Below are 22,807 nucleotides of genomic sequence, written 5' to 3' on the forward strand. Positions count from 1 at the left end.
ACAAACGCCACCTGATGTACCGTCGCTCCCGCGGCCAGAGAGTCCTGAACTTGAGCTCGACATCGAATTGAGGGAGCTGGGGCCTACAGAGAGAGATGTCCAGGAGCAGCGGCGCCACACAGACGTGAGAGGCCACGGCTTCAGCCAGGGACTCGGCCCTTCACCGGCCTCCAGCCGCTCCTGCACTCCCAGGTGATTCTCTTCCCGGCCGCCAGGGGGAGCGCTGAGCCAGCACGGCGGCTGGGCTGGGTGGCCCGGGTCCTGCGCCCGCGGGAGTGGCAAGGGGACCCAGACCGGGCGGGGAAGCTCCGCCCCCCAACTATGTTCCCGAGGAGCCAGACTCTGGCTGACGGCCAGCATTGCTTCTTCTGTTAATGACCAGTGCGGGTCCGGGGAGCCTCCGGGGACACTTCCCCCTCCAACCTCCTCCCCCGCCTCCCTGCGATCACCCTGCCCGAAGGGGAGCGTCTGGTGGCGGGCAGGGCCTGCCCAGAGCACGCAGCTCTCGAAATGGACACTTTGACTTCAGCCCCGGGGTCCCCTCACCTCCCCTTTCCCTTCCTGGGACTTGAACAAAACCTGCAGGGCCCAGGACCCAGCAGCAGCCCCGGAAGCCTTGCTTTACTACAGCCTCTAACGTTGCTCCAGCTTTCTCTTTGTGTGGTGGGATGCCCCACCTCCCCCCAGCCAGGGGGTGACAGCAGAGGCCTGGTGGGGAGCCTAAACTCTCGCTCCTGCCCCTCAATAAGGACGCCCCACCTTGCGTGAACTGCGCCCCCCAGGCAGCAACAAGGTAGAATCTTCTTTTCCCATTGGGGGGGGGGGCGCGTTGTCAGAGGAGCGCGCTGAATCAGAAGATGTACATGAGATCTAGAGTTTCAAAACATACCACCAAACTTGTCCAAACATGACGGAGCTGCAGACCACTGGTCCTACTAGGAACCAGGAAAATCCCACTTGAAGGAGAAAAGATGAGTGAAAGACAGGGACACAGATTCTGGAACCATCTGAAAAGGAGAGGTAGAAGGCAGCCATCCTAAAAATGCTGGAAGGAGCTATGAAGAACGCACGTGAAACAAAATTAAAACTTGGAAGTCTCAAAGATACAGAAGACATAAGGAATAACCGCATGGAAAACTTAGAGCTGAGAAATGTAATAGCTGAAATAAAACAGCGTAATGGTTGGGCGACAAACAGATGAACCAGACGGAGGAAAGACTCACTGAACAGGAAGATAGAAAGGGAGGGAGGGAGGAAGGAGGGAGGGAAAGAGGGAAGGAAGGAGGGAGGAAGGGAGGGAGGGGAGGAAGGAAGGAAGGAAGGAAGGAAGGAAGGAAGGAAGGAAGGAAAGAAAGAAAGAAAGAAGCCTTAAGGTTTTGCTGGGATTTTAACAAAATATCTAATGGAGTCATTGGAGACCCAAAAGAGAAGAAATATGGGGCTAAATGCATTAGAAGAAATAGCAGCTCAAATTTATCTGTGTATTTTTCATTCTTATTTCTAACTAGGCTCCACACCCAACATGGGGCTTGAACTCACAACCCTAAGATCGAGAGCCACATGCTTTACCAACTCAGCCAGGCGTCCCTGTTTATGCCTTTTTTTAAGAACAGACTTTATTTTTTAGAGCAATTTTAGGTCCGCAGCAAAACTGAGCAGAAATACAGAATTCTCAAACCTCTCTGCCCGCCCCCCCCCCCCGCACAGCCTCCCCCGTTTTTGTGTATTTTTAAAACCTGTCCTCCTCCACTTTTTCATTTTAAAGCACATACCGTATAGCCTCAACCATAAAAGCTTTTCGTTTTGGGGTGGGGAGCAAATACCTCTGCGAGCAAAGTCCTTTTGTTTTCAAACACCCTCAGTGCCTTGCACACACGCAACACCACTGCACCATGCGCTCCGTGTTCTGTCTTCCCCAGTCTGTGTGCCAGCTCCCTGCTGCCTCCTTCCTCCTGTCTACACCGGTGAGCTGTATTCAGGATGCGGGCCAGATCCGCACGCGCACTTGCGGTGTGGAGCCTGGAATCTCAGTAGATCCTCAGCAGAGTCACTGAGCCACCCCGACTCCAGAGTTTGGGGCGGGGGACGAGCAGAGAACCGCTGGGTCCGACTCCCAGCCTACTGTTTACCTAAAATTCCTCCTTGCTCTGGAGAGGGGGGTGCGGTGGGGGCTGCCCCAGCCCCAACCCACCTGGGGCTCAGGCATGCAGACACACTAGGACCGAACCTCTGCGTCCAGGGACACCTTGCTCTTGGCCCTGAAACCTGGAGACTGGATCCCAAGGCAGCGAGCGGGAGGCAGGCACCCTGGGGTCTCCCAGCCCGCTCCCCACCCGCCCCCACCCGCAGCCGACCATGGTGGGGGGCAGATTCAGCAGCTCAGGGTTGCCCAAGGGCAGACCAAGAAGGTTTGGGGGCAAAATATATATATTTTTTTAATTTTTTGATAAAAATAAATTGATTTTTGATAATTCAAAGGAAGCATAGGTGGGAATTTTCCCGCGAACGGGTGGAATCTGGTGGGTCTAATAATTATTTTAAGTTCGCAGGTTTGTCTGATTACGTGAGGGAGGACGGGGCCCGCTGTCACTTCCCCATTTCCTGCCGCCTGTCCATGTGTGGCGGGGTCAGCTGGCTCGGGTCCGCTGAGTCCCGTCCACGCCTCAGGGCTCCCTACGGCTGCCCCCCCCCAGCCCATCTATCTGTGTGGGGGGGGGGGGGTCAGGGCGGCCCCTCAGCCTCCACCACTCGGCTCCCCGCTCCCCACGCCGGGCTGGGGACGCAGCCCTTTCTGAGCAGTTCCCACACGCAGAGTGCCCCGAGGGACTCCAGAAGTGGTCACGTCCCCATTGTCCCCAAGACCTGAACTGCTTAGCCATTTTGACTTGTCTGCAGCCCAACAAATTCTGAAACTCAGCCGCAGCACCCTGGTTACGGCTGCCCGGCTAGCTCAGTCGGTAGAGCATGAGACTCTTAATCTCAGGGTCGTGGGTTCGAGCCCCACGCTGGGCGTCCTTTTAGAAAGAGACCGCTGAGCAGTTCCTGGCATATTCGGTTTGGCATATTCGGTTTAGGTAAAACCTCTTGGACGCACCAAAGCCATCCGAGGTGATGAAGGACACCCACTCCTTACACCGGCTTCCAGCCGCTTTATTCCTCAACTTCCTCTTTGAGCAAAGCAGTCTTAGAAAGCGGTTCTTCAGAGATTTGGACCCGGCTACAGGAGAAAAACCACCACGGTCACAGTTTTCTCTTGGGTTTAGTTAAGGGAAGGAGCCACAACTATCACCTGCACGACCGAGGGACGCCACGGCAGGATGCCACGTGCGCGGTGGTGACAAGCTCCAGTTTTTGCTAAGCTGTCCCTTTGGGGGTCAGGGTGTACGTGGGACTCCAGGGCACGATCATCAGTCACTGGGGAGGCGCTCAGGGCAGAGGGCCCCGGACCACTGTGAGTAGGGGAGGGTGACAGCCTGGGGGGGCACGTCCACGCGTCCTGGTGATTGCAGCGCGCCCACTGCCAAACACTCTCAAAAGCAGGGCTCGGCTAGGATTTGGGCCTGGGACTTCGCGCACCCTAACGGAGAATCAAAGCCCTAGACCAAGGAGCCACCCTTCCGGCTCTGGCTCGTTGGTTGGGAACTGTCCCCACTTCCTGTGGGTGTCAGAGAAGGGTTTGATTCAGGTCTCTATGGACAGGAGAATGGCAGGGGGTGGGGGGCAGCACTGCCACACGCTAAGACTCCAAGGCAGCAGGTCCCAGTCTGGGTTTTGGGGTGGCCGCTCTTCCTGCCAATGGGAAACTGAGGCTATCGGCTTGGGAAAGCACCCCCAGACCCTCCTTCTGTCACCACGCGCAGGGCCAGGCTGTGGAGTGGAGCTGAGAACAGGTTTTGGACCCCGCACCCCTGGAGCGGGACCGTTCTCTCTCCCATGGGACCCCACCCCTCCCAAGCCATACACTGGAGGGACCCCCCGCTCTGACCCAAGTGTCACCTTCTGCCCCCAGGCTCCAAGACGTGCATCTGCACCCCGCTCGGACCCAGATGGAAGCTGAGTGTCTACAGGTGGAGAAAGGATGAGGAAGGACGTTAAGAAATTTGGGGAGCCCTCAGGGGAAACCGCTGCCCGTAACCAGGGTCCAGGCGTCCCCTTGTCCACTGAGCACACCTGGACACCGGCCTTGGGGCCCAGACCTCATCCGGCCACCGGGGTCCAGGTGCGCTCTGGGTCTGCCGCGCACCGGGACCGTCTCTGGTCCGTCCCTACGGGGATCTGCTGGGGCCTCCGTTCATGCCCTGAAAAGACTGCGAGGAGGAAAGTGTGGGCTCCTCAGGGACGTGAAGCAGAAGAGAGAACGTGCCCTCCTCCCCAGGGACCTTCCCCGCGGAGCCCCGGCCAAAGCTCCCTCCAGGCCTGGGTGTGAAGGTGGGGGGCAGACCCTGAGCACTGGAGTCAGGAGGGGTTAAGGCAGGCCGGAGGGAGGGATGCTGCTGGTTCCAAAAAGAATTTGGGGGAGGAGCCACTGGGCCACTGGGGGTGGTAGTGGTTTCCCCATAAGCGCAGGAGTCTTCAAGGGTTCTGGGCCTGCTCCCCTCAGGGACTCCAGCAACAGGGGGCATAAAAGGGGCAGCCAGCACGCACCGCCCTGGGGCTTGCGTGAAGAAAGCAGAGGCTGCCTGGGTCAAGGGGAGGCCCACCGGTCTGCACGTGCAGAGGGCCCTGGCCCCACTGCCGCTCGCCTGGTGAGGGCTCCGGGCCACAGTCCCCAGGCCGGACTTGATTGAGATCGGGAAGCTCTTCCCAGACTGGGGGGGCCGCTGAAATGTCCACCAAAACCTCCCGCCCTGCCTTTATTAACCAGGTCTTTTCTTTTCTATATTCTGAAACTTTGACGTCCGTGGCCTTGTTGACCCTGGCGGGATTTTTCCCTCCCAAGGTCAGCCAATTCCTAGAGATTAGCAAACGGACTCTTAAAGGGTGCATTTCCGACGCAAGCCAACTGGAGACCAGAGCGCCCCCACCCCCCGTCGCCTTTTGCATGGGGCTCTCAGACTGGGGGTTACTATGCACCTTCCAGAATCACCCCAAGGCCAGGAAACAGACAACTAGGGACGGCGCCTATGTCCCAGAGGCAGCTGAAGTTAATTCAAACCAGCTTCACCGAAACCAGGAGAAAGGCTCTTGCCCACGCGTTCTCCTCACTTCCTGTGCTGCCTGACTACCCGGTGCCTCCCCTGTGCTGTCCCCACGCCCAGGGGCCAGGCGTGCCCTTCTCGGGAGCTGTGGGGAATAACCCGACTTTTCAATGGCTGCATGCGCCGGTCCCACCATACCTGAATGGTAATAAAACCTACTGAAACCCTGCGGTTCTTCCAACATGGCGGAAGCGCCTGTGGGGACCCGCACGGGGATCCGAGGCGCCATGTGCCCCGCATGGCCCCACCACTAAGGCCCAGGCCCTCCCCAGGCCCAATTTCCACTGTGGTTTCCTTCCCTCCCTTGTCTGTGGAAGGGCCTTCTGGTAGCCCCTCAAGAAAGAAGAAGATGTCTGCAAACAAGACCTTTCACACGCCAAGGCAAAAGGGAAGAAGGCGCCCAGACTCAGTCGGGCCCTCGCCCCCCATCCGGGGACTACCTGGCGTGTGCAAACAGTGCACAAGCACGCAGACCAGGTCTCCTGCTCAATGACAGGTGAGACTGGCCTGGGGGCAGGTGAGAGGGCGACCAGTTTCTCTGATCCCGGACCTCCTGAGGCTTCACGCATCGTGACCCTCCGAAAAGACAAAGACGGGCTCGTCCGGGATTTGAACCCGGGACCTCTCGCACCCAAAGCGAGAATCATACCCCTAGACCAACGAGCCGTCCCACGGTGCAGGTCGTGAGGTGTCTCCCTGGAGGCCTGCGTCCTCGGCTCCGAGCTCCCGTCCCACCAAGTCTCGGCTTCTTGGTCCCTCGGAAAGGTGCGCGGGGCGAGGTTTCGGTTTCGATTCCGGAAGGGGAGAGGGTGGGGCGAGGAGGGAGCGGGGGGACCCGCCGGCCCCCGGACCCTCTCCCCGCCTCCCCTCCCGAGCACAACGGCCCCGCCCCTGCCAGGGCCCCCCGCCCGGAGCCACCAGAGAAGCCGGTCTGCGGGGCCCAGGTGAGCACGGCGATGTCTCACGTGGGCCCCAGCCCAGAAATTTCCCCCAACGTGGGACCCAAGTCCGGGACCCTGCGAATGAGGCTCGGCCGGCCAGCCCCGCCAGGCCTCCAGCCGCTCGGCAAAGGACCCCGGGGCTCCTGTGCTCCGCCGAGCCCCCTCTGGACCCGGGCTCAGCCCCTCGCAACCGGGGAACCCCGAAGCGGGGGTCAGAACCGGGGTCGCCGCTCACTTCTTCCCATCTGCAGGTGCGCGAACGCTCCCAACTTTTCTTTCCTCTTGCTCTAACACGGGGTCCAGCACCCACCTGGGAAGGAGGGTTTCCCCGGCTCGTCCCCTCGGCGAGGCCCCGCAGTCTTCCCGATTGCTCCTTGCCGCCAGCCCTAAAAAGGGCCGAGGGTTTCAAAACGAGGGAGCCTCCGTGATCGGAACCTGGCAGCTCTCCACCCTAAGCGAGGATCACAGCGGGCTCCTTACCGGCCGTCTCCAGTGACACTCGTCCCATGCTCTTGCTCCAGACTTGCCGGCTCCCCTGAGCTACTGGGCCACACAGACGCACTGACAGGACAGGACGGCACACGGTGACCTGGCGGCGCCCTCGCTCCTGGCTGAAAACAGTCCGCCAATTCTGCGTTCCACTGCCCGGGGTTGCAGCGCGCACAGGATCCAGAGCCTGTCCTTACCAATTTTAGAACAGGAAAGTTCTCGAGTACCTCAATCAGCCTGTGGAAGAGCGGCCCCCTTACGGCTGCCCGGCTAGCTCAGTCGGTAGAGCATGAGACTCTTAATCTCAGGGTCGTGGGTTCGAGCCCCACGTTGGGCGCAACTTTTGTTGAGCCAGCTTGACACAACGGAAACAGGTGACTGGGTCTGGTCTGTATAATATAAACTAAAACTCTTCCAAAGTGGAACATGCAGATGGTCCGGGGAGGCTAGCACAGCAGAGGGACCACGGAGGAACCTCACAGAGGCGAGATGCATTCGTGTTTTATGTTTTATTTATTTATATATATATATGTGTGTGTGTGTGTATACTATATATTTATACTATACTATACTATACTATACTATTTATACTATATATTATATATACTATATACACTATATATATATTTATACTATATATATAGTATATATATATACTATATATATAGTATATATATATACTATATATTTATTACTATATATATGCTACAGTAATAGTATAAATATATATACTATATATAGTATATACTATATATACTATAGTATATATATACATAGTATATATAGTATATATAATTATATACTATATATACATAGTATATATAGTATATATAATATATAGTATAAATATATAGTATATGTAATATATATAGTATAAATATAAATAGTATAAATATATATATAGTGTGTGTATATATATATATATATATATAGTAATTTTTAAAAGTTGCCATTTACACAGAAGTTCCATATACAGCACACACAGCGGAGAGAGCCTCTCTCAGTAGTTTCCCTGCTAGGAACCTCCTTGAAGTTTGGAAAGATCTGGGCAAGGGCTAACCAGGCCAAAATAACATAGCTCCCAACCTAGGACTCGAACCCACTGCTTAGGAGTTTAAGTCTCAGCTCTAAAGGCTGAAGGAGAGCTACGAAAGAGTACTTGGAGTGGATTTCCAGCTAAAGGTGGAAACTCACTGACTCTGGCCCTGAACGGAGGCCTGCATGGGGCCCCCATTCTGTATCCCCTCGCGGACCCTCCCTTTCTCCAATACCGTGCCCCCTGCCTTCCGAGGCTTTCCCTCCTGGTGCGGCGGGGAAGTGACAGGGAAGAGACCGTCTGTCCAGCCCTGTCCCAGCTCCTCTCCCCTTTCTAAGGTAGAAAGAAAACTGGAAATCACGGGATACTCCGAGTACAGGTCGGTGTCCGGCTCCCACCAGAGCAAGCAGCCAGGAAAGAAGTATGGCTTCCCTTCTGTGAAAGGGTAGCAGAGCCCAAAGGATTGACGATGCCAGTCCTGATCACCACGTCGGGTCGTCTGCGAATCTGGGGCTTCCGGGGGTCCGTTCCTCCGGGTGCCTATGGTGCTCTGGCATCCAGCCACCCCAGGTCCTGGCTCGGGAAACCGAGGCTGCCGTGGGGGGTGGGGAGTGGGCTGGGGAGTGAGGAGGCACCTGCCGGGTACCGCTTGGCGCCGGGCTGGGGCGCCCTACCCGTCCCAAACAGACTGTGTGTATCAGAGTTCTCCGGGGAAACAGAACAGAGTGGGGGCGGGTGGAAGCCTGGGCCCAGAGACTTCCAGGTTGTCCCCGCACCCGCCCTCAGCTACCCCCACTCCAAGTCTCTGGGTCTCACGTCTTCCCTCCCAGCACTCTGACATTGGCCTAGGAGGGTCACCTTTTCCTCAAGATCTGCTACTTTCACACTGAGGCCCCCAGCCTGTTCTTGGGCTTTGTTGGCCGAAGGGCACGTGGGTTGCTTTGGGTTCTGCCCAAGTGCTTTGAACGGGTGATTAGTTGACATGGGTCTGTCGTTCTTTTGTGTCCGTGCGGTAAAGCTACTCAACAACAACCTAACCGAAGAGGCGAAAAGACCTGGAGTCTGAAAAGTATAGAACACCGATGAAAGACATTCAAGATAACACAAAGAAATGGAAAGAAATTCCATGCTCCTGGGTAGGAAGAACAAATATTGTTTAACTGTCTATACAGCCCAAGGCAATTGACACATTTAAGGCAATCCCTATCAAAATACCAACAGTATTTTTCATAGAACTAGAACAAAGAATCCTCAAAATCCTAAAAGGCTCTGAAGAGCCAAAGCAATCTTGAGAAAGAAAAACAAAGCTGGAGGCATCACAATTCTGGACTTCAACTTATAACACAAAGCTGTAGTGATCAAAACCATATGGTACCGGCATGCAAGTAGACAGAGATCAATCAAACAGAATAGAAAACCCGGAAATAAACCCACGATTCTATGGTCAGTTAATCTTCGACAAAGCAGGAGTGGATACCCAACGAGAAAAAGACTGTCTCTTCCACAAATGGTCTTGGCAAAATTGGACCACTTTCTTACAGTATACACAAAAATAAATTCAAAATGGATTCAAGACCTAAATGTGAGACCGGAAACCATAAAAACCCTGAGAACACAGGCAGTAACGCTTTTGACATGAGCCGTAGCAATTTCTTTCTAGATACATCTCCTGAGCAAAGGGAACAAAAGCAAAAATAAATTCTTGGGACTTCATAAAAATAAAAACTTACGCATAGCAAAGGTAACAATCAACAAAACTAAAAGGCATCCTATGGAATGGGAGAAGGTATTTGCAAATGACATATTTGATAAAGGGTTAGTACCCAAAATACATAAAGAACTTATACAAGTCAACACCCCAAAACCAAATAATCCAATTAAAAAATAGACACAGGGCAGCTGGCTGGCTCAGTCAGGGGAGCTTGCGACTCTTGATCTCAGGGTTACGAGTTCTAGCCCCATGTTGGGGGTAGAGATTACTTAAAAAACAAAATCTTAAAAAAAAGATTTTATTTGTTTATTAATAATTAATAATACATGTATTTATTTTTTTATTTTGAAATAAAAAAATGGGCAGAAGACATGAACAGACATTTTTCCAAAGAAGACAAAGACATGGCCAACAGAGACATGATAGGATGTTCAACATGACTCATTGTCGCGAAATGCAAATCAGAACTGCAATGAGCTATCCCCTCACACCCGTCGGAAGGGCTAGACTCAACAAGACCAGAAACACCAGGTGGTGGCAAGAATGTAGAGAAAAAGGAACCCTCCTGCACTGCTGGTGGGAATGCAAACTGGTGCAGCCGCTCTGGAACACAGTATGGAGGCTCCTCAAAAAGCTACAAAGAGAACTACCCTATGACCCAGCGATTGCACTACTGAGTAGTTACCCAGGAATACAGGAACGCTAATTCAAAGGCATACATGCACCCTGATGTTTATAGCGGCGTTATCTACAACAGCCAAATTATGGAAGCAGCCCAAGTGTCCATTGATTGATGAATGGATAAAGGAGACGTGGTGTAGATGCACCATGGAATATTACTCGGCCATAAAAAAGAATGGAATCTTGCCATTGCAATGACCCGGATGGAGCTCGAATGTATTACGCTGAGCCAAATCAGCCAGTCAGAGACAGACAAATACCGTGTGAGTCCATTCACATGTGGAATTTAAGAAACAGAACAAGCAAAGGGAAAAGGATAAGAGAGAAATCAAGAAACAAACTCTTAATTATAGGGGACAAACTGATGGTTACCAGAGGGGAGAGGGTGGGGGCACGGGGCGGGGGGGGGATAGGTGATGGGGATTAAGACGCGCACTTGGCCTGATGAGCGCAGGGCGATGTATGGAAGTGTTGAATCATGATATCGTACACCTGAAACTAATATTACGTTGAATGTTAACTAAGTGGAATTAAAATTGAAACTTACCAAAAAAGACAACAACAGCCGCATAATCCCACGGTCTCGACCAGATCTTTCCCGCTGTGTCTGTGAGGCACCCGGAGACATGGGCAGTTCACTTCCCAGCTCCTCTGGTCTATCCCCGGTCAGCACAGGCCGGAAGTCTCGACACCTGCTCTGCATTTCTCAAAACCCTCCCACCACGGGTGCTGTGTCCTCCGGGCCAGGCGGCCAGCGGGTGGTTCAACTTTAGAATCTCATTCTTAGAGTCCGGCTCCAACCGTTGAAGGACAAGTTTCCCAGAAGCAAGCCCGAGGCAGGGATTTCTGAGCAATGGGTTCATTCCTGAACACGTTCAGGAAGCAGGACAGAGCAGGTGTGCCGATTAGAACGCTGCTATCGCCGGCTTCCAACTCACCCTTCCAGACCCTACTTGGTGATTGCTTTAACAGCCGATCCCTGTTAGCTTTGGCCCACAGGAGGCATAGACTGAAAGGCTGGAGGAGGAGGAAGGAGTCCCTACTTCCTGTTTTCTGTTCCCACCACCACCACCGGTTCTATCCAGGCAGCAACGGTTCATCCCAGGAACAACAACTGAATCCAGTTTGACATTTACCCACACTCACAGAATCAGCCTCCTCACGGCTCATTAGAGACTCCGGCACAAGCTGCCTGAGGTCCCCGGGACCCTCCTCTGAACTCAGAGACACCCATCCCAGCTGAGAGGCACTCTTTCTCCAACATCTGCTTTTCAGCTCCTTAAGGCTTCCTCCAAGCTTCGATTTTTAATAATCCCAACCTCTTCCCTCGCCCCCACCCCAGCCCTATAGGTGGTAACTGCTTTCTGCCTTCTTTACTGCCCCTTTAGCAACTCTTTATATCTAGTGAATCATTGTTCATTCAATCATGGTTCATTAAAATAACAGATGGCTTTTCTTTTCTCCCCAGGTTCGTTGAGATATCATTGACAAAAACCGTGTATACTGAAGGTGTTTGATGTGATAGTTTGATATATGTATACATTGTGAAATGATTACCATAATCAACACAGGGTAATCGTGAATGAACACATGCATCATCTCACATGGTCACCGTGTGTGTGTGTGTGTGTGTGTGTGTGTGTGTGTGTGTGTGTGTGGTCAACACTGAAGATCCACTCCCGTAGCAAATTTCAAGCATACGATACAGTATTAACTATCATCGCCATGCTGTATGTGAGATCCCCTCACCCTATTCGTCTCACAATGGAAAGTTTGTGCCCTTTAACCAACCTTCCCTCTTTCTCCCCAACACCCACGGATGGGTTTTCTGACTGCTGCCTGGACCCTGATTTGGTAATGAATTTGGGCTCAAATGCCACTGAGCTCCTTGCCAACGGGAAAGGGGTTGCTGGTAATCCACGGCATGTGGTGGCATCGAGATCGAGCCGCACGCCACCTGGTCGGTTGTGATGGAGTGCTGACCAAAGCATCGCCCTGAAGGACCCTGCGGCTGCTGTCCTATACTGCCGTGGCAGTAAAGGTGATTATGAGGATAGTGGCGTGAAAGGGGTTCTTCTGGGGGCGCTGGTTGGCTCACTGAAAGAAAATGACAAAACCAGACCTTTCGACCTTGAGCCCAAATCGTCTCTTACAGCTGCAGGGCTGATATGGCTATAAAGATCAAACACGTAGGTAAACGGTGCACGTTGTAGAATGACAATGGAAGTTGGGTTCCCAGCCTCGGGACATCTATTGTGTGAAAGAAATGGCGACGGTGATGCAGAAGTGGAGCCCGAGGCACGGAGACCTCTGGGGGGTCTCGAATGCCCCCAGCCACTTGGAGCTCCCTTGCCAGCAAAATCAGCCTGGAATCTGCGGAGAGTAGCCTTCCTGCGCTTGAACGTGCTGTAATCCTCTCAGCTGGAGCGGCTGTCTCGCAAGGGGAAGCCACGCCTCCGCCAAGCCCACGCCCACCACCCTTGTGAGCCGGGCCCCATAACCGCAGTCAGACCAGCACGCTGTGGGCGCTGAGGACAAGAGCTGACCCGGGAGGAGATCCCTTAGACACCAAAAGAATTGGCAGTGGTGTTCCTTTAGGCCAGCAGAAACCCAGGGGATCTGTGTGGGAATGAAGCTAAGGGTGTTGGAGCGAGCAGGATGAGATCCGATTTGGCTTTGCGGCTGGTGAATTTATTGACCTGGAGGGGGCGGCACTTCCCAGAAAGCCTGTATTTAACACGTTACCCTGTGCGGCTGACTGTGGCTCTCTGAGGTTTCTTGGTTGGTTGGCTCAGCGTTGAACTCCGTGGTAGCCTATGTTTAAGGAGACACGTGTGAGAACTTCAAGCAGAGAAAGGAAGCCGAAGACAGGGAGACGGCAGTGCCGGCGGGGATGTGTCACACACGACGGGCACAGCCGCCCCCCGCCCCCGAGCGCCCGGAGAACATTCCTCTCAGCGAGGCACTGGGAAATGTCAGCGAGGGAAGCGGGAAGCAGCAGCACCCTTGCATAGCTCTGTGGCCCCCATTCTCCTCAGGTCGCCCTCGATGACGGGAGACACGGCACTGAGATGAGGTCCTTGACTCCAGTGGGGGCAACGGGGCCCCGGATGTGTGGGAGAGTGGAAGAAGCAAGGCCGAAGCTGGATGAACAGAAGTCTCGTTAGTGGTTTCTAAAGGCAAAAGAGAACTGTATTTTATATGCGTTTATAAAGCTCCAGTATTACTCTGCTTCCTGTCGCGAAGCTTGGGAGATTCTTACCTCGGGGTGAAGACAGAGATCGCATGGATTAAAAGGAGAGAAAGCTTCATTTTTATCTCTCTTTAAATGTTTGCTTATTTTTGAGAGATAGAGACAGAGCATGAGCAAGGGAGGGGCAGAGAGAGAGGGAGACACAGGATCCGAAGCAGGCTCCAGGCTGTCACCACAGAGCCCAAGGCGGGGCTTGAACTCACGAACCGTGAGATCATGACCTGAGCCGACGTCCAACGCTTAACTGACTGAGCCACCCAGGGGCCCCGAGAGAGAACGCTTTATTATAGTCTATTTCAAACATGCACTAAAGCAGAGAAATAGTATAATGTGTCCTGCCCCTCAGTTTAAGCCATTATCAATTCACAGATAGGCTTGTTTCGTCTACACCTCCATCCAACTCATTATTTTTCCCTAGCTTTATTGAGATATAATTGACAAATAACAATGAAATACATTGAAGGTGTGCAATGTGATTGTGAAATATTTACCAATCATTTACCAATACATTTGTGAAATATTTACCACTGTGAAGCCAACACATCCAGCAGTTCACATAGTTACTTTTTCTGTGTGCGTGGTGACAAGGTTCCAGATCTCCTCTCACAGCAACTTTCAGGCATGCGGGACACATTACTAACCATAGTCAGCACTCGGCCCGCTGCTTTAAAGCACAACAGTTGTCATATAATTTAATCTCTAAATGACTGGATCTGTTTATAAAAGATAAGAACTCTTAAAAATATATGAAACCACAATAAAATTAATACACCTGGGAAAACGAACAATTATTCCTTTATATTACGAGAAAAGGATGCTAGAATGGATGGTTATTTGAAAAATTTGAACGACGCAAGTATTCTCTTGTGAAAGCTGGAAACGTGCACCCCTTATTAGAAAACCGAGTTGCAGTGAATTGTCAGTAGCTTAGGTCTGCCTCTGGAAAAACTCCAGGAACTTGCTTCCTCCACTAGGGAATCGATTCGGTTTTTTCTTTGGCAGAGGTCTAAAATTTAACCCCCCGTACCCCGGGTGGGACTCGAACCCACAATCCCTGGCTTAGGAGGCCAATGCCTTATCCATTAGGCCACCGGGGCCGGCGGCAGATCCCTCGTAATGGTCCTAGACCAGTCTCTCGGTCACCTCCCCGTGGTTCCCACAAATGACGCACAGCCTCCCCGCTCCGTCCCGGTCTCCGTCCTGCCCCTCAGCACCCGCATTCACCCGGCGCTCACCCGCTCCTGAGCGTCCTGGGACCCCGGAGGGACCGCGCACACGCAGATGGAACCTAAAGAACCGGGGCCACAGGTGTCAGCTCAGCTCTTTGGCCTACGGTGTGATCCTCGCTTAGGGTGCGAGAAGCCTGGGCATCAAAGCCTGGGCGAGCCCTTTCCTTCTCCTTGCGGGAGAATCCGGGCTCGTTGGTAACTATCTATTAGCAAGAAGGAGCTGGCTATGCAAAACGTCGGAGAGGAGAGGACGGGGGTGCCAGCCGGGAGAGTGGGAAAAGCGCCGTCCCTGTCCTTGTCCTCCTCCCTACACTGGCCCGCAGACAAGAGGTGTTACCTGGGCTCAGGTCTCCGCGCTTTTAACAGAGCTCAGTGGCCTCCCTAGTGGCCCCGTATCTGACCGGCTGGCTGTGCCCGTGAGGATGAGAGCCCAGCGTTAGCTTTCCCACCAGAGGATGGGTGTTCTTTCTCACCTCCAAAATGTTGGTCCTAAAGAAGCTTCAAACCACCGAAGCACCACAAACACGGTAACACCCCACATGACCCCAGGGTACCTGCGCGCACCTTCCGGAATGTGGGCTCCGGCTGCCACTGCCCCAGCGGTCACCAGGTGGGAGGAGGTCAAGTCACCTAGGTGAGCTGGCTTAGCCAGAATCCTTTGGCGAGAACACAGTTCCTCAAGTGGAGACATTTTTTTCCCCAGGTAAAATGATAACCCAACCCTGGGCATATTGTTTATATTTAAACGTTTAAATATACACCCACGCTAGTCATTTAAGGGTACGCTATCGTTGCAAGAAATCCAAATAATCTATTAGATTTTTAAAACATTTTATTCTGTTAAAAATGTGTATATAACGCTATAGCCAATTTAGCCATTTTTAAGCGTACAATTCAATTCAGTGGCATCAGTTACATGCACAATATCATCCAACCGCCACCAGAATTCCCAAAACTTTTTTTTAATCACGATAATCTATTATAGTTTGGAACGCACTTGTCTCCTGAGCCCTTGGAACAATTCCCATGCCCCCCGCGCGTCCCCGCGCGCCCCCCGCGCCCAAAGGTCCAACCTCTCATGTGCGACAGCTCTGGTCCTCAGAACTGTATTCGTGCAGCCAGTGCCTAGTGGGCCCCGGGACTCGCGGCCGGTGGCTTCAGGTTCCGGCCACCGGTGGGCCTCGCAGCTCCTCGGGGGCGCGGGCGTGCGGACCAGGCGCTGGCTCCTGAGCTCCGCCCTTGCAGGCGCGCGGCGGCTGCCGAGGTGCCGGAGGGCGGGGCAGCGGGCGGGGCACGGCCCAGGCGACCTAGGGTTTCGCGGAGGGCGCAGTCCCGACCGAGGGAAAAGGCAAATCGGAGGGAGAAAAACAAGCTGCGCAGCGACCACGAAGGGACTCGAACCCTCAATCTTCTGATCCGGAATCAGACGCCTTATCCATTAGGCCACGCGGCCCCGCCGGTGGCGCTCCCACCGCGTTTCTCATAAAGCTGATTCAGGCGCCTGCGTGTTGTACCGCAATACGCATGCTCTTACTGGCAAGGAGCCCCGCCCCCTCGGGCTTTATGTGGGCGGAGCCGGGGCCCGGCGCCGAGAGGAGCCCAGGCGGCTCCGCGAGAACCGCCCTCCGACTTGTGCTTACGAGTTCGAGCCCCGGAGAGGCCGCGCAGGCCCTTCCTGCCCTAACAGGCGCCTTTGGAACTCTTCCCCCACGTGGCCCCGGAGCGCGTTGAGTCGGGAGCTGCCCAGCGCTCCCCAGGCCCTGTTTCCCCTCATTCACAGTACCGATCCACCTGCAAGGCTCGGTCCAGAGTGTCATGCCTCCAGACTAGACTCTGACCGCGTCTCCCGCATTTCCGCGGCCCCGGCGCGGGGCGCCGCCGGGGTGCGGGAGCTGAGACCGCGACGTGGGCCCCGGCTGCCCCTGCTCGGAACATCCAGCCCAGCCTGGCCCGTGCTGGGCTCCTCAGCCCCTCCGCCCGCAGGAAGGAGGGCCCAGCCTGGCTCCCGGGAGCACAGATGCACCCTTACTGGGTGCCGAGCACCCTGCCTGCAGCCTCCCGCTGCCCCGCCTCCCCGCGAGCGGACGCATTCTCGGTCATGCACAGACGCTTCTAGCACGCCGGCCGAGCCCCGCGCCCGGGCTGTCGCCCCCACTGACAGATGAGGAACGGGGGGCCGCGGGTGGAGTCGGCGGCGGCGCCGGGCTGTGGCTCCCACCGGCCGCACCCCCGGGGCAGCGGCGCGCGGTCAGGCCTGCAGGCAGAGCCGGCGCCTCAGCGAGCTGCGGATCTCCAGGCAGGCCTTGCGGCGCTCCGGGCAGTCGGGACCCAGCACCTCCAGCTGACACACCCGCCGGTTGACCTGCGAGGCCCACGCCAGTCAGACCCAGCCACGCTCCACTTGGCCTCAATCTGAGGGGCTTCAGGGGCGCCCGGGGGGGGGGGGGGTTCAGCCGGCTGAGCGTCTGACTCTGGTTTCCCCTCTGGTCATGATCTCACGGGTCCTGAGATGGACCCTGCGTGGGGCTCTGCGCTCACAGCTCGGACCCTGCTTGGGATTCTCTCTCCCTCTCTCTCAGCCCCTCCCCCGTTCGCTACTCTCTCTCTCAAAATAAATACATTAACATGAACATTTTTTTTTTTAACCTGAGGGGCTTCAGTTCCCTGCAGGTAGTGAAATTATTCAAACAAGCCAATCAGCTCCTCCTGCAGGAAGCAGGGGGCACCCCCCCCCCATAAAGCCTGCGGCCCACAGCCCCTGCAGGTTCACTCTGCGCCTGACTGCAACTCCCAGGGGCCCCGCGTGACAGGCGGATTCTCTCCCCCCGTCTTCTCCGCGGCGGAAAGGGAGTGCATGTGGCTAATAACTGCCGTCCATCTCGCCCGGCCAGCGCCCAGCACCGAGGGGCGAGTGTGGCTCACGGACAGAGTTAAGAGATGGCGAGAAGGATGAACCCAGCCCCCCTCCCCAGGGCTCTGCCTCTCCCCCGACACACCTCAGTCAGCAGCTCCAGAACTTCTCTCCCAGGGTCAGCTCTGAAGACCTCCACCAGCGTCTGGATAAAGTCTGAGCCTGTCTCATCCCGATAGGCTACACAGCCTAGGCCAGAAGACCAGGGTCAGAGCGTCAGACTCGGGACAGGACCGCGGCCTTCCAATCCCCAGGGGCTCTTTGTTGGGGGAAAAGGGGGGGTGGCAAAGAGACAGGACCCCAGGGGTCTGGCAAGGGGATGGTGCAAAGAGCAGGAATTTCTTGCTTCTGGAACAACTTGTCGCTTGATATTTGTGGACTGAATACACAATTGCATTGAACGTGGAACACATATTCACTGTGAACCTACCACCTTCTGGGCACCGGGCAGAGCCCTCACGGACCTGCAACCCTCCGTACGGTCAGCTCTCAATATACGCTCACCATCATTACTGTTATTATAAATAATAGACATGGGAGGAAGATGGCCTAACTGAAAAGGGGCTAGTGCCCCTGTGCCCCAACTGCCACGCCCTGGCTGTCCCTCAAGCCACTCCAGATGTCCAGCCAGGATGCAGGGCCCCGTGTAACAGGGCTTCTTGATGACCCGTCCCCTTACCCTCGGCAGCTGCATAGACCGTCAGGATGTCTGCTTGGTCAGAGCTCCCTGCAGTGGGGAAGGGAGAGCTGCCTGCAAGAAAGACCAGCATTTACCCAGCACCCTGGGACTCTACCAGCCCCGGGGCTGCCCCCTCAGTCCGGCTCAAGGACACCCAGGGCAGTGGAATGAACACAGGGCGGAAAAGGCAAATCAGAACTGCAGTCTAAAAACAACCAAACAAAACCTCAAAGCTCAGCCCCATCACGTATCGGCTCTGTGACCTTAGAAGAGCTATTTCACCTTCCTGACTCCGAGGTTGTTTCGAGGCTCAAGTAGGGGAAGAAGCCCTCGATTTTCAAAGGCCCTTGCAATTTAGGAAGGTTTTCCTTCCCAACCTCTTGGCAAAGCCAAGAGGATGCTGGGGGCAGCAGACCCCCAGCTCAGAGCCCTGGAAATGCAGGCCAGAGAGGCCACCCAGTAGCCCCTGGCCAAGCCCAGCCTCCAGAAGGAAGGCACGCCCACCTTGGGCATCAGCATAGATCTGGAGGACATCGGCATGCGAGGGGGTGGTGGGTGATGCCCGCAGCCAGCGCCGGAACCAAGGGAGACCTGCGGGCCCCACACCGGCGTCCCTATGCCCTGGAAGAGGAGGGGACACACAGGCCCTTTCACTGAGCAGACACCTGGGGGGGGGTCTCCAGGGGCCCATAGCCCACCCCCCAGAACTCCAGGGCAGCCCCATGAGACTAGAAAATCCAGAGCAGTGAACAACGAGAGCTGAGGGTGAAGTGCTCAAGTTGGTGGACTTGACTTCTAGGAGAGGCCCGGAGAGACCCGGAGATGGGACAGGTAAAGCACCAGCGCTCAGGCTTCCTGAAGAAGGTGGACAGCAAGTCCTGGGTCGCCGAGGGCTGGGTGTGGGAAGCTAGGACGGGAGGAGGCAGGTGGGGGGTAGGACCCCACTCACCCCCACGGCAAGCCTGAAGCAGAAAGATCTTGGGGCAGCCGCACAGGGCCCTGCAGCGGCTCAGCTCCTGCACCAGGGCCTCTGGCCGTACCTCCCGCCCGTCGGCCCCCAGCAGCTGTCCCTGTGGCCCCCCGTGGGCCATCAGGGCCACAAGGGCACAGCTCACTGGGGCCCTGTGGGCGTCTAGGCACTCCCGGAACTGGGCCAGCTCCTCCTGGAAAGCCTGGGGTGGGGACGAGATTGAGGCCTGGGCCAGGGCCATGGCCTCCCCAATACCTGGTGGCCCTCCGGGGAGGCTTGTCCAGCCCCCCCCCACCCTACTTACCACCTCCTGCCCACCTCAGGCCACAGCGGAAGTTCTCTTTCTAACCCCCCACTGCAACACAAGGCATGGCCCAACTGGAGGTGACGTGTGGCTCTAGCCTCTTACAGCTGGGCCTTTGGCCCCAACGGGGAGGCTGCTCCAGAAAGTTAAGACGCGTGAGGGGCAATGAGCTGACGGGTGTCGGGGAAGGAACCCGAGACCCTCCCAGGAAAAGCTCGAGGGTGCAGCTGGGGCCTGGAGCAGAGGAGTAGAGGGTCAGCCAGTGTGGGAGGCTGCAGGAGCCCTGGAGACTGGGCGCCCAGAGGCAGGGGAGTGAGCTCCCCACGCACGCAGCAGGAAGGACTGAAGGCAGACAAGGGGCGGGGGGGGGGGGGGGCCCGGGAGAGAGTCGCTGGAGTCCTGGGGCTGGGGGCGCCCTTCCTTTAGGGCACCACCAGACCTCACCTGGGCCGTGGGGTCTGTCCTTAGCGTGGTCTTGAAGCTCAGGGCCTGGCACAGGGTCCCCAGCGCCTCCACATCGTGCTGGGCCCCGGGCCGGCCGTGGATCACGGACAGGAGGAGGGCGGCCCTGGTCCCGGACAGGTCATACCGAGCAGCGGGGCTGGGTTCTGGCTACGGACAAGCACAGGAGCGTTCGGCGTGGTCTGCGAGCTTCCCAGCTCCTCACCTCCCCCACCTCAGGTCTCCCGGAGCCTCTCTCCCACTCGCGACTGCTGCCACATGGTTCACCCCACGCCGTCCCCCTCACCTCGGGCCCCCGGGGCTCCACGTCGCCCAGGCACAGTGCGCCCCGCAAGGAGCTCCGAAGGACTGGACAGTAGGTGGCCTCGGACTCTTCAGCTGTTCTGCAGAAGACCTGGGGGCGGGGGTGAGGCCAGAGAACGCCTCAGGGGGCTGCTCCACGGGGGGGGGGGGGGGGGCACGGTTCCGGGAGGGAACAGGACGCTGGCTTCAGGGAACAGCTTGGCCGGCTCACGGCTCCTGCAGTCTCTTTGGGGTCCCCTAGCAGAATTAAGGGAGGAAAAGACAGACAAAAGAAGGGGAGGGCACAAAGGGGAGGTCCTAGTTGAGGTTCAACATCAGGGGCGTCCTCAAGTGGAGAGCGGCCGTGCCATCCACGGCACCACTCCCGGCCCAGAGATGGGTGCTCCCTAGAGCAGGTTGGAGCCTGTCTGGGAAGGCTCACCGTGGGGGGGTACCACGTGGGGAGGGTGCCAGGCAGGGGAAGCTGTGGGGCAGAGCCAGGGGCCACCCCTCACCTCCAGGGTCACCCAGCGGCTACCCAACTGCCCAGGGAGACCTTTGGGCCTTGAGCCCAGACCAGACCTGGATCATTCCCAACTCTGACCTCCAGGGACCCCCGGTCTGACAGGACAGTCGCTGTGCGAGTGTGAACAGGGGTGGGCAGAAGTGCAAGCCAACTGATCTAACAGGCTCAGGACAGTACAGCAGAGCCAGGGGAAGTGACTGGCACAGCCCCCCTCCCAGGGACTCCCCCTCCCCCCGACCTGGGCCCCCGACCTCTGTCAGCAGCTGCAGCAGAGACCAGTGAGGAAAGCGGCCACACAGCTCGCTCAAGCCAGCGAGGAAGGCTCCGGGCTCGGGGGCAGCTGGGTGGAGAAACAGCACGTTGGCCTGAAAGGTGGGTCTCGGCCCCCCTGCCCTCCCCCACCTCTGCTTTGCGCTGTCCCGCAGCCAGGGTCCCTGCCCAGCCCACTCACCCCCAGGAGCACTTGAGAGCAGAAGGAAAACTTTGGGGCGGCCCCAGAGGGCCCCACAGCGGCTCAGCTCCCGGACCAGCTGCTGGGGCTGCTTCAGCTGCCCACTGGGGGCCACCAAGGCCACTAAGGCACAGCCCACAGGGCCCCCGAGGGCATCCAGCTGCTCCCGGAAAGCGGCCAGCTCCCCAAGGAAGCCCTAGGGCAAGAGCAAAGGCCGGGCCTGAGTCCCGGGAGGCTCACCAGCAGGGGTGGTGGTGGTGTTGGGGGGGGGGGTGCGTGGAGGCGGGAGGCAGGTGAGGACTCACCTGGACAGAGGCCTCCCTCCTCTGGCAGCTCTCAAAGCCCAGGGTCCGGAACACGCCCTCCAGGACAGCGACTATAGAGGCTGACACCTCAGGGCTGCTGAGGGTCAGGGCCACCCTTGGGCCCCGCATGCTGTACTTCCCCTGGGGAGGCAAGGCCAGAGTTGCACCGGGGTGGGGCTCCGCTGAGAGCCGGGAACAGGCTAGGCCAGGCAGCGCCCCGGCTACCTTTCTTCCCAGGCTCTCTCGAGCATCTGCGATCTGTGAGGCCACCTGCAGGGTCCCAGCCACCAGGAAAGCCATGGGGGCCGGGTGGGGGCTTCCTCTGAGCACAGAGCTTACCCCCTGACCCCCATGCCAACGCCCTGGCTCCCAATCCTTGCCCTCCCCCCTCCAGCCCTGTCCTATCAGCTCTGTTTATGAGCTGAGCCGGACTCTGCCCCTTTCCCTGGAACCCTGGGTCTCGGGCCCCACCGCCCCAGGGCCTGCTCTGTCCCCTGGCCCCAGCGGGCTCCTCTCTGGCTGGCATTGGCACACCTTCACCTGAGCCGGGAGCATATGCCCAATCCTATTCTTAGCTCCTGGCCCACCTCCTATCTGATCTCGTTACACGGGAGTGTTTCCCTTCGGAGCCAGCCACCAGCACCAAAAACGTCCATGCTCGGCTTCCGCCAGCCCCCACTCTCTCGTGCACAGCACCCACCCACGTGCACACTGCAGCCTTGAACACAGGGGTGGGAGGAGGGGTGAAGGGCGCCGTCCCACAGGGAGAAAACTCCGACCGGAGTCATGTGTCCACCGTGAGACTCCAGTCGCTTCATCTGGGAAAAGGGGTCCATCGCAGTGACCTCAGGAGGAAGCAAGTGTTACACGGGCGGCTGGCTGAGGAAGTGCTCTCGGGCCAGAGGGGCTGGCACACAGAGTAAGGGACAGAACATTCTGTCTCCGCCCGCCCCCACCCCCTTTCGGGAGGGCTCTGCTGGGGTAGGATGACCTCTGACTGTGCACCCCCCACTTCTGTGTGGGCTCCAGGCTAGGGAGGGGAAGGGTCAGATGTCAAGGGCTGGGTGGGAAACGGGCAGGGCCCATTCTGAGCCAGCAGGCCCCTCCCACTAAGGGATCTGAGCACTGAGACGGCTTGAGTCCTGCTTCCCCACACACCCCACGCCTAAGCCCCTTTCTTCATTTCACCCGTGAGGCCTGGCGAAGACCCACTCAGCTCCCCCACTGTCCTGCTGGGGTAGTGGGGGGTGCAGGTGCCCCCAGTTATCCCATCCTCATCTGTCCCCGGTCCAGGGCAGGCACTGCCTGATGAGGGATGAGAGTCCGGACACTCGTGGCTGTAATTTGGGACCCAGCCATCCCGGAAGCCAAGAATGTGG

At 56.7% G+C, this 22,807-nt stretch overlaps 2 protein-coding genes and 5 non-coding genes across 7 annotated transcripts; 2 read left to right on the top strand and 5 right to left on the bottom strand.

Annotated features, from left to right (window-relative positions):
* Positions 1-1,714: 1,714 nt before the first annotated feature.
* LOC124518049 (collagen alpha-1(I) chain-like) lies at positions 1,715-6,647 on the bottom strand. Its single transcript, XM_047087827.1, has 4 exons — positions 6,620-6,647; positions 5,848-6,369; positions 3,997-4,061; positions 1,715-3,789 (listed from the first exon to the last, which is right to left on the bottom strand). Exons 1-4 carry the CDS (start codon positions 6,645-6,647, stop codon positions 3,682-3,684), a joined length of 723 nt encoding a protein of 240 aa, XP_046943783.1. The 3' UTR covers positions 1,715-3,681.
* TRNAK-CUU (transfer RNA lysine (anticodon CUU)) lies at positions 2,940-3,012 on the top strand. Its single transcript has one exon. It is a non-coding gene; the product is annotated as a tRNA-Lys (tRNA).
* On the bottom strand, positions 5,793-5,864 carry TRNAP-UGG (transfer RNA proline (anticodon UGG)). Its single transcript has one exon. It is a non-coding gene; the product is annotated as a tRNA-Pro (tRNA).
* A 245-nt stretch (positions 6,648-6,892) lies between the features above and the next one.
* On the top strand, positions 6,893-6,965 carry TRNAK-CUU (transfer RNA lysine (anticodon CUU)). Its single transcript has one exon. It is a non-coding gene; the product is annotated as a tRNA-Lys (tRNA).
* A 7,368-nt stretch (positions 6,966-14,333) lies between these two features.
* TRNAR-CCU (transfer RNA arginine (anticodon CCU)) lies at positions 14,334-14,406 on the bottom strand. Its single transcript has one exon. It is a non-coding gene; the product is annotated as a tRNA-Arg (tRNA).
* Positions 14,407-15,918: 1,512 nt separating this feature from the next.
* On the bottom strand, positions 15,919-15,991 carry TRNAR-CCG (transfer RNA arginine (anticodon CCG)). Its single transcript has one exon. It is a non-coding gene; the product is annotated as a tRNA-Arg (tRNA).
* Positions 15,992-16,786: 795 nt separating this feature from the next.
* Positions 16,787-21,728, bottom strand: LOC124518050 (caspase-14-like). The gene is made up of 11 exons (XM_047087828.1): positions 21,654-21,728; positions 21,429-21,569; positions 21,124-21,319; positions 20,924-21,012; positions 20,151-20,258; positions 19,847-20,014; positions 19,078-19,300; positions 18,633-18,749; positions 18,129-18,200; positions 17,535-17,638; positions 16,787-16,900 (listed from the first exon to the last, which is right to left on the bottom strand). Exons 1-11 carry the CDS (start codon positions 21,726-21,728, stop codon positions 16,787-16,789), a joined length of 1,407 nt encoding a protein of 468 aa, XP_046943784.1.
* Positions 21,729-22,807: the final 1,079 nt, after the last annotated feature.

This window comes from Lynx rufus, unplaced genomic scaffold, assembly GCF_022079265.1.
Source record: "Lynx rufus isolate CCGP_SWC_20201006 ecotype Redwood Valley unplaced genomic scaffold, mLynRuf1.p SCAF_23, whole genome shotgun sequence".
NCBI classification, from domain to species: domain Eukaryota; kingdom Metazoa; phylum Chordata; class Mammalia; order Carnivora; family Felidae; genus Lynx; species Lynx rufus.

Coding starts and splice junctions, on each gene's coding strand:
- LOC124518049 (XM_047087827.1), bottom strand. CDS start 6,647: ATGGGACGAGTGTCACTGGAGACGGCCG. Junction 6,370..6,619: donor AGTGTCACTGGAGACGGCCG/GTAAGGAGCCCG, acceptor GGAAGAAGTGAG/CGGCGACCCCGGTTCTGACC. Junction 3,790..3,996: donor TTGGAGCCTGGGGGCAGAAG/GTGACACTTGGG, acceptor TCCCATTGGCAG/GAAGAGCGGCCACCCCAAAA.
- LOC124518050 (XM_047087828.1), bottom strand. CDS start 21,728: ATGGCTTTCCTGGTGGCTGGGACCCTGCAGGTGGCCTCACAGATCGCA. Junction 20,015..20,150: donor TGGAGCCCCGGGGGCCCGAG/GTGAGGGGGACG, acceptor GCTTGTCCGTAG/CCAGAACCCAGCCCCGCTGC. Junction 18,750..19,077: donor GCTTCAGGCTTGCCGTGGGG/GTGAGTGGGGTC, acceptor CTCCTCTTCCAG/GGCATAGGGACGCCGGTGTG.